Source organism: Nothobranchius furzeri, chromosome 4, assembly GCF_043380555.1.
Source record: "Nothobranchius furzeri strain GRZ-AD chromosome 4, NfurGRZ-RIMD1, whole genome shotgun sequence".
Classification (NCBI taxonomy): domain Eukaryota; kingdom Metazoa; phylum Chordata; class Actinopteri; order Cyprinodontiformes; family Nothobranchiidae; genus Nothobranchius; species Nothobranchius furzeri.
The window spans coordinates 73755831-73772336 of NC_091744.1; the positions used below are offsets into that span (position 1 = coordinate 73755831).

Below are 16506 nucleotides of genomic sequence, written 5' to 3' on the forward strand. Positions count from 1 at the left end.
TTAGCATAGAATAGCTGTTGACATTGGTGAGGACTTGTAAGTCCACCAAACTCTCAGGACCCTCGGTTACACTCACTCACTTTCGGCCTCATGTGTGTCGCATTGCAATCACAGGAGTCTTGCATACGACTGGAACGTTTTCCTTCGAGCTTTGGTGCTGCCAACTACCGGCGTAGTTTGCATCACGTGAGTCTCCGCTTGTGCAGCCAATCACACAGGCGATATGAGGAGAGAATGTCATTTAACCCTTTCTTCACCTCTCGGGTAACGAGACAATGAATGGCTTGCTGTTTATTAGAGGTGGCGGTCAAATTATTGGTGGAAACTATTTGGTCATCGCTGGATATTGGTGGGGACACGTCACCTCCGTCCATGCCAAACGCCCTTGCATCTCACTACCTCTAAAGTGTGCTTACGCCAGGCCCGAAGCTGAAAAATGTGCACATTTTTCCATCAAGTTTTTCTTTATTAATCACAAAGTCACTTACGCAGTTTTTAGACCCCGTTTTGCGCGTAACCAAGCTTTATAAATGAGGCCCTATCAGTGCAAATTTCATGGCTGCGTTGAGGTGAAAGCAGAAATCTGGAGTTCTTCCTATGAGGGCGCCATCTACAGGAGGAAAAATGTACTGCACCTAAATCCCCTCTCGCTTCTTCTGTGATTACGGCTGGATACAACCCCTGTCCTTCATGAATGCGCACCTTGAGCCAGCCAACAGAGCTAAACCATATTGTTTTAAAAATTAATATTGTCACAATATGCCATTTATTCACTGATATAAATTTTAAAGACTTACTTGTCTCCATCTAGCACTTTCACTGTTATGAATCTCTAAAAGAAAATCCTACATAATTTGTAAAAGGACAAAAACTCCAGATTCCTGCTTTAATAAAATAGTGCACGTATGAACTGCTGTAAAAAAAATTAACACGGCTCTAAACCTTTTTCCACATGACTGTGACTATTAGTTAGCTCATCAATTCAGTCAGAACTCTTATTTATCAGTGAGTTTTCTACAACAGGGAACATATGTGTTCAAAAGCATTCCTCAGAAACCCACATTATAGGTGAGAACTTTCTGTTCAGCAGAATAAATTATAGAGGAAAGAAGTGACAATGATGGAAAGAGGATGGTTGTTTTCCTGTAGACTGCCTTTAACAGCAGTTTCTTCTTTACTGGAACAGATGATGATGAGGATGGCATGGAGCGGGTGTGTGACACCCTTCGCATGTGTATAATCACTGTGTTGAACCAGGGATTACGTAACGGAGGAGGTGTGGGGGATATCCTCCGGAGACCCTCCAAGGAGGTTAGATGATTTTATAATGAACACATTACTTTCTCTTCATTTGTGTTGGTACGTTGGGCTGAAACTAAAAAGATAAAGTGACGCGTCACCTGTCATACTTGTCCTGGAACCCTACAGGAGCCTCTCTTCGCAGCCCGAGTGGTTTACGACCTCCTCTTCTTCTTCGTCGTCATCATTATCATTCTCAACCTGATCTTTGGTGTGATCATCGACACGTTCGCTGACTTGAGGAGCGAAAAACAAAGAAAGGAGGAAATTCTGAAAACCTCCTGTTTCATCTGTGGTATGTAATGTTTTTGCAGGAATGTGATGAAACGGTTTGTTTAGAAGCGTGCTTGTTAAGAACTGCTGATTGGTTCCTTTTTAGGACTGGAAAGGGACAAATTTGACAACAAGACGGTGTCCTTTGAGGAACATATAAAGTCTGAGCACAACATGTGGCATTACCTCTACTTCCTGGTTCTGGTGAGGGTGAAGGATCCGACGGAGTACACCGGCCCTGAGAGCTACGTGAACCAGATGATAGCGGTAAGTTCACTTCCTATATTGATGTTAAACAGTATAATCCCACAAAACCTGCAGTGTGTGTGTGTGTGTGTGTGTGTGTGCGTGTGTGTGTATGTGTGTGCGTGTGTGTGTGTGTGTGTGTGTGTGTGTGTGTGTGTGTGTGTGTGTGTGTGTGTGTGTGTGTGTGTGTGTGTGTGTGTGTGTGTGCAGAGTGCTCCTCTTGTACCCTGGAGATTGCATCCCTTAAGCATGACTCACTTTTGTCCACCATTCCTTCATTTATATGTCACAAACCACTGAAAAATAGTTAAATTGCCCAGGAGTGCATTTAAATATTCTTATTTCTCTAAAAATTCATTAAAAGTGTATATTTTTTTACTTCTATGAGATGCAGCAGATGAGCAAACGTATACCTTAGAGTTAGAGCTTGAAGCTGTACCTCCTGATTTAGCTGGTACTTTTGCTATGGAATCGTGATCCTCCACAGCAGACGGGCGATTGAAAAACAAGACTCAGCCTCCAGGCCTGTGCCAAGCATCCCCATTTATTCTCCTCATCGCTCACTGCTGGAGAAAAAAACAGGTCACTGTCTCCAGGTAGTCTTCACTAAGCTGCTCTCCTAATCTGCTGGGACCCAGAACAGTTATATAGTAATTAAACCCGCTCTGACACTATCATCATCTATGTACTAAGTTGCTGCTCTGACACAGAGGCGGCGGGCTGAAAGATGTAAGGGCAACTGGAGGTGTTTCTGTTAGGTTAATGGATTCAGATGACGCCCAGCAACACAATGGCACATTTTGTGATTAACGTTGGACTGTGATGAGCATTAAAGCGGTTGCATTATGATGAACCATTTGCATAACAAACAGGTGACAGACACTGAATTAATATGCATCAGCAGGTCTTCTAACAGGTTGGCTCTCTGATGCCTGTCCAAGGTATTTGTGGGAGATGAAGTCATGATGAGTCAGGAATTTAAATGAACACCCTTCTAATATGCCGCAGAGGAGAAAAACACATGGAAGGGAACCAGGTAACATTTTTATTAGATTTATTTTATTTGTGTCGGTTATAAAAACATTTATCTGTAACAAATAAAATCTAGCAATTATATTTAAATTGAAGCATCTTATTTTAGGGTTTCTCTGACCTAACGGGATGTGAAAGCAGAGTTTTATGCAACCCCTGCAGAGTTAAAATGAACCCTGACTGATGTGTTTCAGCTTCTGGCCGACATTAGGGTCAACACACAGCACAGCTTCTATGCTCACTGGTAATGGATGATCAGGAAACAGTTATGCAATCTGCTTTGTCAGTACTTTTGGGGATAATTTGATATACAGAGGTGAGCAATATAGATTAGCGGATAAAACATGGCTGCCTTGATGCTGTTTTTGTCCATACTTAAATCAAACCAAATAGAAAATCCTAAACGAAGCTAAAAATAGATCTTGACTGAAAATCCGTAAAAGCAGATAAGGAAAAATGTGGAGTAATGTGCAATTAGTGTTCCTGTAGAATACCCAAAAAGGTTTTAAAATACTACCTTAAGTGGTTTACTCTTGTTTCAATACAATTGTAGTGTTTTCTAGTGTAAATCAATGCCTTATGAATCATTAAAAAACTATGATGATTTTGTTCTGAGATGCAGACGTTTGCTGATGCAGAAGTGGGCTGAAAACTGCAGGATTTCTCATTATTATTAATGATATGCACACACCTGATTTCTGACTGCCTAACAGAACACGTTCAGCCATGTTGCAAAGTTACTAAGGCCCTGTCCACACGTAGCCGGGGATCTGCCAAAACGTAGATATTTTTCTGCGTTTTGGCCTGTCATCCACACGAAAATTGAGTTTTTACACACGAAAACGGATCTTTTTCAAAACTCCGGCCAAAGTGAAGATCTGCGTTTTCTCCGTTTTGGGTGTCTGCGTGTGGACAGACAAAACCGGAGTTTTAAGGTCCGCAACGTCACTTTCCGCGACAAAAAATGCTGACATCACGTGTGCGACCTGTGTTTACACTAGCCGACAGCATGGATGCCCTCAGAGCTGCGCTCGCTTTATCCGGGTACGTGTGGAGAGTTTTTTTTTAAACGAGGTGGTGTGGATGCAAGTTTTTGGAGGGGTGGATATTCGTTTTTAAAAAACACCGGCTACGTGTGGACTAGACCTAAGGCACTCTCCACTCTCCTCGCTGCAAATAAAAGGCCTTCCTTTGCCAGCCAAGATGGGCGAGGCCATGAATGCAGATTCACAATGACATGCACTGTAAAACCCGATAAGTTGATATAACTCTAAAGTTTTGGGTGAAACTGATAACATAAAAAAATGAAGTTAATGAAACTCAAAAATAGTTGAAAAAAAAAACACACTTTATTTACTTGCTTTAGATTAATATTTGTAAATGGAGTGAATATATTTTTTAATTAAGTACATATATTTTTCTGGGTATTCTGTACTTCACATTGTTAGTTTGTAGTACTAATTTAAATCAAGTATAAAATACTTGAAATTTTTAACTATGCCACTCTTAACCCAGATAAGTTTAATTTACTTAATGCAATGTGACAGTCAGGTGAAGGTGGAAGCTAACACCAACACTGAATGCCTCACACACCCATGGTTGCTGACAATCTGTGAGAGTGGAACACCCAAAGCCAAGTCCAGAGAACTTGGCATGAACCACATAATCATTAATAATAGGGGGTCATCACAGCGTGGTCATTCCCTCGACCAACCTTCTCACTTATGGTGCCAACATGACACAACAAGTAACACCACATTTGCAACACTGAACAAAGTAATACATAAGAACAATTAAGCCCCCTACCCTCCCTCCAATAAACATGCATAAACACCCTCAAATAGAACAAAATAACCACAAATGTGACTACTACCCACAATGCACCTCGCCCACCAGTTCTTTGTTGTTCCTGAAATCCTCCAAAATTGCTTGTCCTTGGTTTATGTTTATGTATTTAGCAGACGCTTTTGTCCAAAGCAACTTACAAGTGATAATCGGCATGTTGCCCTTGAGGCTAACAACAACAGTAACAACAACATTGACATCAGTCATGGAGAGGAGGGAACAAGGAGTGGACAGTAGAGAGGGGGGACGGGTGCAGGCAAGGTTGCTTCCCTAAGGTCCACAAATATTTTAAAAAATATATGTTTGTTTATCAAACACATTTTAAGGTTAAGTAAAGATGTATATAATTAAGTAGAAACATAAAATTATAAATGAATCACTTTTTAGTTATATTACTCAGTCCAGTGAAGTTATTCTTTATTAATTTATTTAGGTTAAACTTACTATAAAAAACCCCGAAATTGTTCATATTAATTAAAAGGTTTGAGTTGTATGTACTTAACCCTCTGGAGGCAGGCGTTGCAGATGTGCAACATTAAAACCTACCTGGTTACTCCACATGCATATTTCATGAGCATTTTTTAACTCAGAAGTGCCCCTGAAGGACTTAGTTGTTCATCCTTTTATTAAATCTTATTTTGAGCCTGAGAGGGCTAACTCATTCACTGCCAGCTGTTTCCTGATCGCTAAAGACCTTCGCTGCCAGCATTTCTCACCGTTTTTACTGTTTTTTAAGAGTTACAGAACGTTGCACACTAGGATGATGTTGACGCCAAAACAACCAAAACAAAGGAGACTCACCTCTTACATCAGGAAGAATCTGCGTGTTTCGAGCGTTATCCGTTCTTTCATAATCCGTTGTTGAATTGTGATCGGAAGACACTTTTCCGGTTCGCGCCTCACTTTTTTTTTTACCAGAACGGCCCAAAACGATGTTCTGCTTCCTGGTCATGTGACTTGTGACGTATGATCGGCTTCAGAGCTGAGATGTTTGTTCTCTCAGTGCGGGGGCTCGTTCCGATGCCCAAACAGTAAAAGAATGCAAATGACGACTTTAGTCATTTGGTTCTAAAACTATTTTAAAATTATGAGTTCAACCTACTCAGAATATTTGATAATTTTCAACAATTTTGGTTTACAGTGTAGATCTGTGAGGATTTTCAAATCCTAGAGTTTCGCCATCTTTATCTGAAGCTAATGCAGAAGATAGGTGTAGGAGACTGTTTTTGTGTTCAGCCTGCATGAAAATCCTGTGACCGATCCTAATCAGAAATAATATTAAAAAGAATGTTTCAGTGATCCACACCTTTAATACAAAAGTTTTTTTCTATTAAAACAAAAACAATTTTTTTGTGCTCTATGTAACTGACCTTCCTGAGTTTACTGTTGCTCTGGAAAGTATTTGATGAAAATAAAAAAAAAGGAGACAATCACGTGCTCTTCATGTGACACTGCACCCTATAATGAATAAAGCTATTAAAATGTTTGATTGGCAGCTGAAATAGAAAAAAGTGGAAAATCTACTTTAAAAAAAATCTGAACAATGCTTTTCAGTGCCTTTCTGAAATGAAGAACTCATGAAATTTTAATAAAATTTTGGGACTGCCAGTCAAGAGTGTGGGAAAAATAGTGTACTGGACAGTTACATGTTTTATTCATACTTGTGTGTGTGTGTGTGTGTGTGTGCGTGCATTCGTACGTGTGTGTGTGAGGTTAAGTTAACCAACTCAAATCAATATACATTATTTTCTAATCCCGCTTTCTCTCTATGCAACCAGTGGGTTTTTTGGCATGTCTATGCCTCGAGTTTGGTTTGCTGTGGCCGCAGGGTGTGTTCATAATTTGTCAAAAGGGTTGGAAAATGTTACAAATCCGGGTTCATAAAATGTGGCATATGTAGGGAGCCTTAGTTTGTGAAAGAATTTTCATCAAACTTACAAACTGCTGCTAGAATATGTCCAGAAAGCTTTTCCAATGTTGTTTCTTATAATTATTAATTTTTTTGTTCATTAAAAGAGGAATAATTTGCTTTTCAGCTTTAAAATCTAAAAGCTAAGTTTAGGATTCTTCTTATGTTATCCGTTTACTTGTAACAAAATGCAACCGGAAGAGTTAGTGCTGTACAATAAAAGGATGTTTTATATAAGAGAATGAATGCCGTGACATTAGTTGTGAAACACCAACTGAAATAGAAAATAGTAGAAGTCCCAGTGTGTTTTCTTCTTCAAACTGTGGTCCAAACAAGATGTTAAGAAGTTATTCTCCTTAAACTCCACTCTGACACATGAATGCGCAAACGCACACACACACACACACACACACACACACACACACACGCAAACGCAAACACACACCTCTTGACTCACAATGATTGCATCTGTTTGGTAGCATAAAGCGATGTGGTGCAAAGAAAAAATGAGTCGGCTCATGTTACAGTGAGTGTATATCCTGTTGGTGTGTTGTGGATGTGAGTGTGAATCAGTGTGTGCGTGTGTTTGTGTGTGAAATCATGACAGCGACTACTGGACTAGCAGGTACTGCAGCAGCCGCCACAGCAGCACTGTTACATAACCCATCTCAAGTGGCCTGCTAATAGCTCAGCCCTGCCTTGCACGTGCTCTCCTGTTATCCCCCCCCCCCCCCCCCCACACACACACACACACACGCACACACACACACACACACAAACACTCTGTCGTATCATCAATCTTCATTTACCACACAAGGCAGGAGTTGCTTGTAAAAGCAGCAGCAGTTGATTTTATTTCAATGGCTGAGGTCAGACGTTACTTAATGAAATGCTTCAAAAGCAACACACCAACTGTGGTCTAGAACCAACTATTCTAATTAATTTCTTTCATATTCTTGTGTGAAACAGTGTTTAGTTTGTCATTTTAGGAATATTAAAGAGCCACTTTGCATTTCTGACTTTTAATTGCAGACGTAGTGCATCAACAACTTTCAACAAACTATTTAATACATTTTTTGCAATTGGGAAGGTTACAAAATGTCTGAAACAATCTAACCTTTTGTAAAACGGATAAGATTTTTTTTGTAAAGGTAAACAAAAAGTTGCATTTGGATTATAGATGTAAATTTATAAGATTTAAAAAAAGATTTACAACATTTTCTGGCTTTTTAGGGCATTCAATCAGTCCATTTTCTGTCAGTGTTATGTAGATAACCATGCATTTTCAAGATGTTTTAGATAAATATTAAAACAGGAATCCAAATTTTGTTGCACAAGGGATGTCTTATAAAAATATTCAAGACAGAGGACTTATCGTGTTAATACATAACTCAAAGGTTCCTCTCTGTAGTGCTGGATGTCAAGGTGAGGTCATCATGAGAAGCAACATGGCTGCAGTGAGTTCATAATGTACTTGTATTGCAACTTTATTGGTTCTAAATTTGGTTAAGTTAATCAGGCTTTTTACGAACAGGTTATTTATGCTTTGCTGGCAAATCTCACTGTGGAACTCCAAGATGAGAGGAAAAAATCCTGACCCCCCCCCCACCCCCCACAATAAAACAAATTAAACTTATAATAAAGTAACTGAAATAAATCTGTCAGAAAGCTTTTTGCTTTCATTGAGTAGATATTTGATTACCTTTATTTTATAGTTTGTACTGTTTAATGTTTGGTATTTTTTTAGATAAATTGGCAAACGGGTGTTAGTCTAACCCCTTCTTTCCACCGGAGCCGTCAGCAGCACGTTACTGCAGCAGCACGTCATAGCTGCTGATAGGAACCGCTGTGGTCAACAGAACCTTTTCCACTGGAGCCGTCAGCAGCGCGAGTCGGTCGCGTCTCAGGAGCAGCATGTCGCGGCCTTTACGCGCCGGTTCTATTTTCTACGCGCGACGCCTCTGAAACGGGTCAAGTTCGACGTTTTTGGGGAAGGAAAGACAGGAAATTGGACGCGGAAATGGAGAGAAGCTCCCGAGATTTTCAGAATAAAGAATGTACTGCCTTCCGGTTGCTTTACTTTTAAAAAAAAGTTACTAAATGTGCAGCCCCGTGAGAAGTTATCACCTAGCTAGCGGTCTCCTTTGTTTGTCAGGTCCGTATTGGCGATTATAAAACGGACAGAACATAAAACACAAACCTTTTGGAGCCATGTTGTAGTTTTCTCCTGCTTGTTGTGTTTACTGACCAAGTCACTCGTGTGACTTCTTGCTCGGTCGGTGACAGCTGCTCCCCTGCTGCTTCGCGTCTCGTGGGAAGGGCCAAGCAGCAGCTTACGCGAGCAAGACGTGCTGCTGCAGTAACGTGCTGCTGACGGCTCCGGTGGAAAGAAGGGGTTACTGCAGCAGCACGTCTTGCTCGCGTAAGCGACTAAAAGAAGTGTCTGCTTTTAAAGAAGGTTAGAATATGAAGTTGGGAGTGAGGAGCAGTAAAGTGAACATACATTTCTACTCTTGTGTAAAGTGAAGAGAGCTTGTCTGATTCAGATGGAGTAGAGCACTCAGTTAGACTTTCATTTGCAGCACCAGATTAGTGGACTCATCCAGATTGTTTAACCTTGTTCCTTCTTTTGAACTGTGATTCCTCCACCGGCATGGTTGTCTTCATGCAAAAAATGTTATTGAGGTCTGTGAGATTATAATCAATCAGTTATGGATAACTGAAATCAAGCATCAAATAGCCCTCAGCTCCAGAAATGTGTTTGAGCTCACAGAGCCATCATTGTCCTTTTGAAATTGAAAGAAAGTAAAGTATTCTTTTTTTTTATCATCACCTCAGTGCCAGAGGGCCCAATTAGCCCAACCTTTCCAGGCAATAACTAATATAAAGACTCAATTCAGACTGTTGAGTCACTGAATTTAAAAACAACTCAAAAATTAGGCTAGGAACAGTTGAAAGCTGGCATATCTGAAAGCCATTGATGCACAAGACATGCTTTTATTAGAGATGCACCAATTTTGGTTTTAGGAGACAATGACAGTTTAAAATTTTTAGAACTCCTGATAGAAATTACAGCTGATTCCAATTTATCCCAATTCAATTCAATTTTATTTATATAGCGCCAAATCACGACAAGAGTCATCTCAAGGCACTTCACATAATAAACATTCCAATTCAGGTCAGTTCATTAAGCCAATCAGAAAAAATGTTTCCTATATAAGAAACCCAGCTAATTGCATCAAGTCACTGACTAGTGTCAGTGACTTTACAGCAATCCTCATACTAAGAAAGCATATAGCGACAGTGGAGAGGAAAACTCCCTTTTAACAGGAAGAAACCTCCAGAGGATACTGGCTCCGTATAAGCAGCCATCCTCCACGACTCACTGGGGATCGAGAAGACAGAGCAGACGCACGCACGCACGCACGCGCACACACACACACACACACACGCACACCAAGCAATATGTCTATGGTTACATTGTGATTTCTTAGTAAATTTGGCGAGAGATAAACTTTATTGTATTTGTCCTAGTGAATCTGTAGTTAAACGGGTAAACTAGTAGTAGCACATTCAACGTCAAGGAAAGCAAAAAGTTATTATCAGGAGAGGGAGAATGTTTAAGTGGTTAGCAGCAGTGTGCTAGACGATAGCCCCCTCCATGAGGCTACCACAGCTCAGCAGAACATCATTGTAGCTTCTTCTGGGGAGAAAAACACTTTGAGAGAAAATAAAGTTAACAGCTAAAATTGCAGAAAATAATACAGTTAAAGAGCAGATTGTAGAAGAAAGTAGTAGAGTGTGAAAAGTGGTCAGCGTATCCTCCAGCAGTCTAAGCCTATAGCAGCATAACTACAGAGATAACTCTGGATAACCTAGCCTTTTTAGATGGAGGCATGTTGGAGGCAGGGCAAGGGAGAGCAGTCTTTACAGACTGTACACTCCACCTCCGTCTACTCCCCCACTTGTCCAGATCTAGGCTAACATCAAATTTCAACCATAGGCCCTATCAAATAAAAATGTTTTAAGCCTAGTCTTAAAAGTAGACAAGGTGTCTGCCTCACGGACTAAGGCTGGGAGCTGGTTCCACAGGAGAGGAGCCTGATAACTAAAAGATCTGCCTCCCATCCTAATTTTAGATATTCTGGGAACCACCAGTAAACCTGTAGTCTGAGAGCGAAGTGCTCGGTTAGGAACGTACGGAACAATCAGATCGCTGATGTATGATGGAGCTTGATTATTAAGAGCTTTATATGTGAGACAAAGGATCTTAAAATCTATTCTGAATTTAACAGGTAGCCAATGTAGAGAAGCTAAGACAGGAGAGATATGATCTCTCTTTTTAATTCTCATCAGAACTCTAGCTGCAGCATTTTGGACAAGCTAAAGACTTTTAACTACATTCTGTGGACTTCCTGAGAGTAATGAATTACAGTAATCCAGTCTTGATGTAATAAATGCATGAACTAGTTTTTCAGCATCATTCCTGGAAAGGATGCTTCTAATCTTAGCAATATTCCAAAGGTGGAAAAAGGAAATCCTACAAACCTGTTTAACCTGGGATTTGAATGACATGTCCTGGTCAAAGATAACACCAAGGTTCCTTACTTTGTTCTCAGAGATAAATATAATGCCATTCAGGTCAGGTGATTGACTAAGCAATTTCCTTTTCTGTATTTCTGGTCCAAAGATGATAACTTCCGTCTTGTCTTGATTTAAAAGCAAAAAGTTTAGAGTCATCCAATTTTTTATGTCCTCAAGACAAGCCTGTAATCTACCTAACCGATTAGGTTCCTCAGTGTTAATGGATAGATATAACTGAGTATCGTCAGCATAACAGTGAAAGTTTATCCCATGCTGTCTAATGATTTCACCGATTGGGAGCATATATATAGTAAAAAGAATTGGTCCAAGCACTGAACCCTGTGGTACTCCACAAGTAACCCTGGAGTATGAAGAAGATTTGCCATGTACACTTACAAAATGAAATCTATCAGACAGGTAGGATTTAAACCAGCCTAGCACTGTTCCTTTGATCCCTACAGCATGTTCAAGCCTTTCTACAAGAACATTGTGATCTACTGTGTCAAAGGCACAATGAAATGTAGTAAACAGAATCCTTTATTTAAGTTCTGATGGGAGATCTGTTGTAGTCGGTGTGAACTAGAGCTTAGCTATAGTGTATTTGTGGACCAGAGAAAGAATATCAGTCTTTAACGGTCAACATATTTTTGATGCATTTGCAGTGGTCCCTACTAGGAATGAATGCCTTTTAAGTTGTACTCTGGGGAAAGAACCTTCTGGTGAGCCTGTTCCAGGAACTAAAAGTTAGCCAGATCAGAGTTGAGCTTCAGACGGCAGGATTTGGAGTCTTATTTCCTGAAAGTTGGACATCTTGCCTCTGACTGGCTAACAGAAACGCGCCTCCATCACCAACTCTGTTTGCTTTGCAAAGTCTTTGTTTTGTCTCCACAAATAACACAAGCCTGAAGGACTTCTGCTGTGTGGTAGAGTTGCTAACGCTAACAGTTAGCTTCTGCTAGTTGAGATATTCTGCTGTTTCCTGGACGCTAAACCAACAACAGTCTTCCCTGTTGCGAGTCAAGATGGGCGATTCCATGAATATTAAATGACAGTGTGATGTCACGCTGTTGGGCTTTTGAAATCCTAGCATTCAGCCTGCATGAAAACTCAGTGACTATATCAGAAATATTGATTATAACCCTAACCCTAAAATATTTTAAAACACTGACGTTGGCATTAAAATGGTGGTTGACGAGGATACGTCCAGAAACTAAAAACCAAAGAAATGGTTTCAGGTTTGCCGATCACTTGCTAATCCAATCTTGCAATCTTCCAAGCATCTCTAGTTTGTATTACCTAGTACAACTGCAAAACAATACATGTTTGATTAACCAATACACAAATCTAATTAGTTTTTTTCATTTTCTTTTTTTGCTTTTAATCAAATTATTCCGATTAGTTTTAATTAGTGTTTTGGTCCTCTTGATAAATGAGTGTAAGCGAGCCCATCAAGGCTCGAGCAATTGTTGTCTCACTCAACAAAGAGCGTTAAAGTCGTTAATCAAAGGCGTAAAAACAAATCGCCAGCGCCACGTCTCCTTCCACCCTCAGACTAAACTCTTCTTACCTTTCATCCTCGCCGTCTCTTACACTCATCATTCTTCCCATCACTGCAGTCTATTCTTATATAAGAGTAGGTGGAAGCGCACCTCTCTCGCTGCTCCCACCCGGTGGACCCAATGTGGTGCCGGTCAAATCATGCCATCAGCACCTTGTTAATGATTTTCATCAGAAGAAGTGACAAAGGAACATTACATAACTCCAGATGATGGCAGCCTGTCTCTGTGAATCCTATCTTGCTTTGCACAGGAGTTTACGTGTTGGTAAAAAACACATTTTCACTCAGTCCGTTAGGTACATCTCCATGCAGATGCTCGCCGACGTTGCACACACCCACACATGTGCAAACACAGACACGCGTAAGTCCGTTACATAATTCAATAGGTTTATAATGCCCAGCATCCTCTAAAGATTCGCTGTAGATATTTAGTTCTGTTTGCTGCTCTTTAGGGAGAATGGATACTTAGGTAAACATTTTGCATGTGCGCATGCAAACTATAAGTAACACTATACCTCCAGTCGTGCTGCTGATGGATGACAATGACTCATCCCCACATCAACGGTGTGTTTATGGAGTGGGTGAGAATTGAAATGCCAGTTACTGTTCATTTAGTGTATTACTGTGATGTGCAGTAACCAGGAGAAGGCAGAGCTGCGTAAAATATCCCACACCGCCGAGCGCAAAACGGAGACCAGCTTCCATACTGATGAGATGATTAATGTTAAACCTTCGCGCCGGTCTCCACTTACCACCACCTCTCTGTTTACTCTTCTCTCGCTGGATGGTTTTAGCTCTGCAACGCCTCCCATGCGTCTATTTAAATGTGTTGGCGTCATTTTTGTTGTTGTGGTCTGTTTCTTCGGCCTTGTTTGACCTTTTTACTCTGTTCACCTTTCTAACCAGCTCTCTCGTGTCTGTCCTTGCCTCCAACAGATGAAGAACTTGGAGTGGTTCCCTCGTATGAGAGCCATGTCTCTGGTGAGCAGCGAGGGAGATGGCGAGCAGAATGAGATGCGATCCCTGCAGGAGAAACTGGATAACACCGCTGCTGTGGTAGCTCAGCTCTCAGACCAACTGAATGAGCTCAAAGAGCAGGTACAAAGCTGTGGTACTTTAATGGTCTAAAGTAAAAAGCTTGTTCTGTTGACTTCACCGTATGCACGGTGAACTCCGTGTGCTCTCTGACTGCGAGGCTCTTTTTACATACAGGTCACATGAATGAAACCGTTTCACCAGTGCCAATTTGCAATAAATCTCTGTTCTGAGCTGAGTAATGTAGACGGGCACAATTAGAGCCTGGACGCTGCTGAATGCAGCTCGACAGGTGACTCTCACATAAGCAGCGATCTCAGCTGAGAGCTGCCAGTGAGCCTCTGGCTGTTTGGATCACTAGCTGCGCCGCTGCTGTGTGACTGATCACTCCCATCACCTGCCTCCTCCGCATGTGATTCCAGTCACAGGCCTGTCCTTGTTCCCCTTCTGCCAGATGTGCAAAAACAGCTCCTGCTGAGGGAGGATCACACTCCAATAAACAAAACAACATCCTCTGCTGACCTCGGCAAGCTGTAGAGCTGGTAACAGCTCCCTGCTGACTGGGACCCCTCATATAACCCCTTCTAACAACCAAGTTTGTGTGCTGTAGAAGTGCCCTTGAGCAAAGACACCAACGCATTATCCTTAGATCTGCTTTGAGGAGTGCAAGGAGTCTTATTCTTATCGAGGTTTATGAGTAATAAGAAGTCATGCTATTATAAATCATGTTGTTAGAAGGCTGTGATTCTGTCTTCATGGTAAACAGAAATGTTATACACTCGCCAGGAGAGCTGAGCTTGTTTATGCAGAAACGTGTGAGGCCTAATGGCAGCTCTGCAGCTCAGAGGGAAGGCCAGGCATCTAAAATGTGTGGAGGGAAATATTCCTGCAGTTCCAGCACTCATATCATCCACCTTGGATGCCAACACGTCATGCATTCACAGCTAATCCAAGTGCATAAGAACTGTATTGTAGTTTCACACTTCACTGAAGTTCCGTTTAATCTGCACTTGTCAAGTTTCAGCATATTCCAAGGTTACGAGCGTGCACAGATCAACAATTTAACATTATAACTAAAGTACATGACAATAAATGGAATCAAATATACACTAAATCAAATTCACTGTAAGCAGATTAATTTGAATCATTGTGGTTACAGTTCTGTGCACAGTCATCTCCGCATGACTCTCCTCCTTAAATGTTTCCAAGAAATATTCTACTGTTGAGTTAGAACAGCAACGCATTGAAAAGAAACTTGTGTGAAACTGTTGACGTGTTTTTAATCATGTATCTGCAGAGAAAAGTAATGCAAACAATTTTTATACAGCATTCAACAAATTCAGGAGATTTTTATTACATCTGTTATATTTCTCAACCAGATTAGTTCTTAAAGTCAGAGTTACATGTGTCCCCTTCTTCACGTCAGATGGACAAATCCTCCTCTAAAATGCTATAATTACAAGTGAGCCCGTGTGAAGATTGTATTTTACATGATGAAGTGCCCACTGGAAGAGTTGCAGTGCAATCAAAGTTTTGCATATAATGTGTTCGTTTCGTGCAATATTAAAAGGCACTCCCGCTTGATTGCTTTCTTTCTACCTGCCACTGCATTTTTGGCTTCACACTACCTTTTCCCACATGCATGGGGAAATTCGTTACTGTTTGTTGTTCAGTAGCTTAATCTTCACTTTCAACAGCTTTATTCCATACAGACTTAATTCCACAGGTGGTTGGGTTTAGAAATGCCACCTTGTCCTTTGAAACTCCACACTGGTGTCCCTCAGGGATGTGTGTTGAGCCTCCTGCTGTTCACCCTAATGTACATCTGTACAGCCACACATGAAACAAATGTTGTAATCCGTTTTACAGATGACACTGCTGTTATTAGTTGCGTATCAAATGATGTTGAGTCCTACAGAGAAGAAGTAAAAGCCCTAATGCCATGGAACTGCACAATCTGATGTCGGCAAGTCCAAGGAGCTCATTGTGGACAAAATGACAAATCAGGGAGATACCAGCCAACAGTTTTTTTTAAATCTGTATCCCTAACCTGCTCTGGGATCTGTAAAGTCCTACAGAAGTCTGATCAGAACAAATTCAAGAACAGTTTCTGTCCAAGCCACCCAAAGACACCACAGCTGTGCTACTACTTTTTAAATGTAGGCTGGCTGACATGTACATAAAACTTCTGGCACATGAATTTTTCCCTTTTTGCATTTAATTGAACTACTTTTTACAAGATTTTAAAACCATTCTTAAGCTTTTGTTTCCCCTAGTTTTGGCTTAATTTGCTGTTTCTTTAAACAATTTACATTGCAATACTTAGAAGCTCTAAGCTCCAATTATTTTCATACCATTAATGATATTTCCTTGCATTATGATAAATCCTGAATCTATTCTGTCTTCCACAGATGACGGAACAGAGGAAGAACAAGCAAAGAATTGGATTTCTGGGTTCTTCTCAACCCAACCATCTCATCACTGCACACTGAAGGCTGCTTGACTTCAGTTCATCTTTAAAACCAATCATAAAAAACGCCATGATTTTAGCCTTAAGAACAAACAGATTGGTATTTACTGATATGAAAGTGCTGATGTATATTTTTGACTTATTGCCTTTTCTATAACACACTCACTGGTTACTAAGTGTGCCTTGTGAGCCCACTTAGCTGCATGGTGAATGTTATGCACATTGTGGTATTAATGTACCAGACGGGCACAGGGA

General features: G+C 40.7%; 1 protein-coding gene across 2 annotated transcripts in view; it reads left to right on the plus strand.

The window, feature by feature from the left end:
• itpr2 (inositol 1,4,5-trisphosphate receptor, type 2) overlaps positions 1–16506 on the plus strand; it is a 74854-nt gene extending 58348 nt beyond the window's left edge. For both annotated transcript variants that reach the window (XM_054733190.2, XM_054733191.2), the window contains 5 exons: positions 1187–1311; positions 1429–1594; positions 1679–1839; positions 13683–13844; positions 16193–16506. In XM_054733190.2, coding sequence (XP_054589165.2) covers positions 1187–1311; positions 1429–1594; positions 1679–1839; positions 13683–13844; positions 16193–16273 — 695 coding nt within the window. In that variant the 3' untranslated portion in view covers positions 16274–16506. The remainder of the gene's footprint in view (positions 1–1186; positions 1312–1428; positions 1595–1678; positions 1840–13682; positions 13845–16192) is intronic.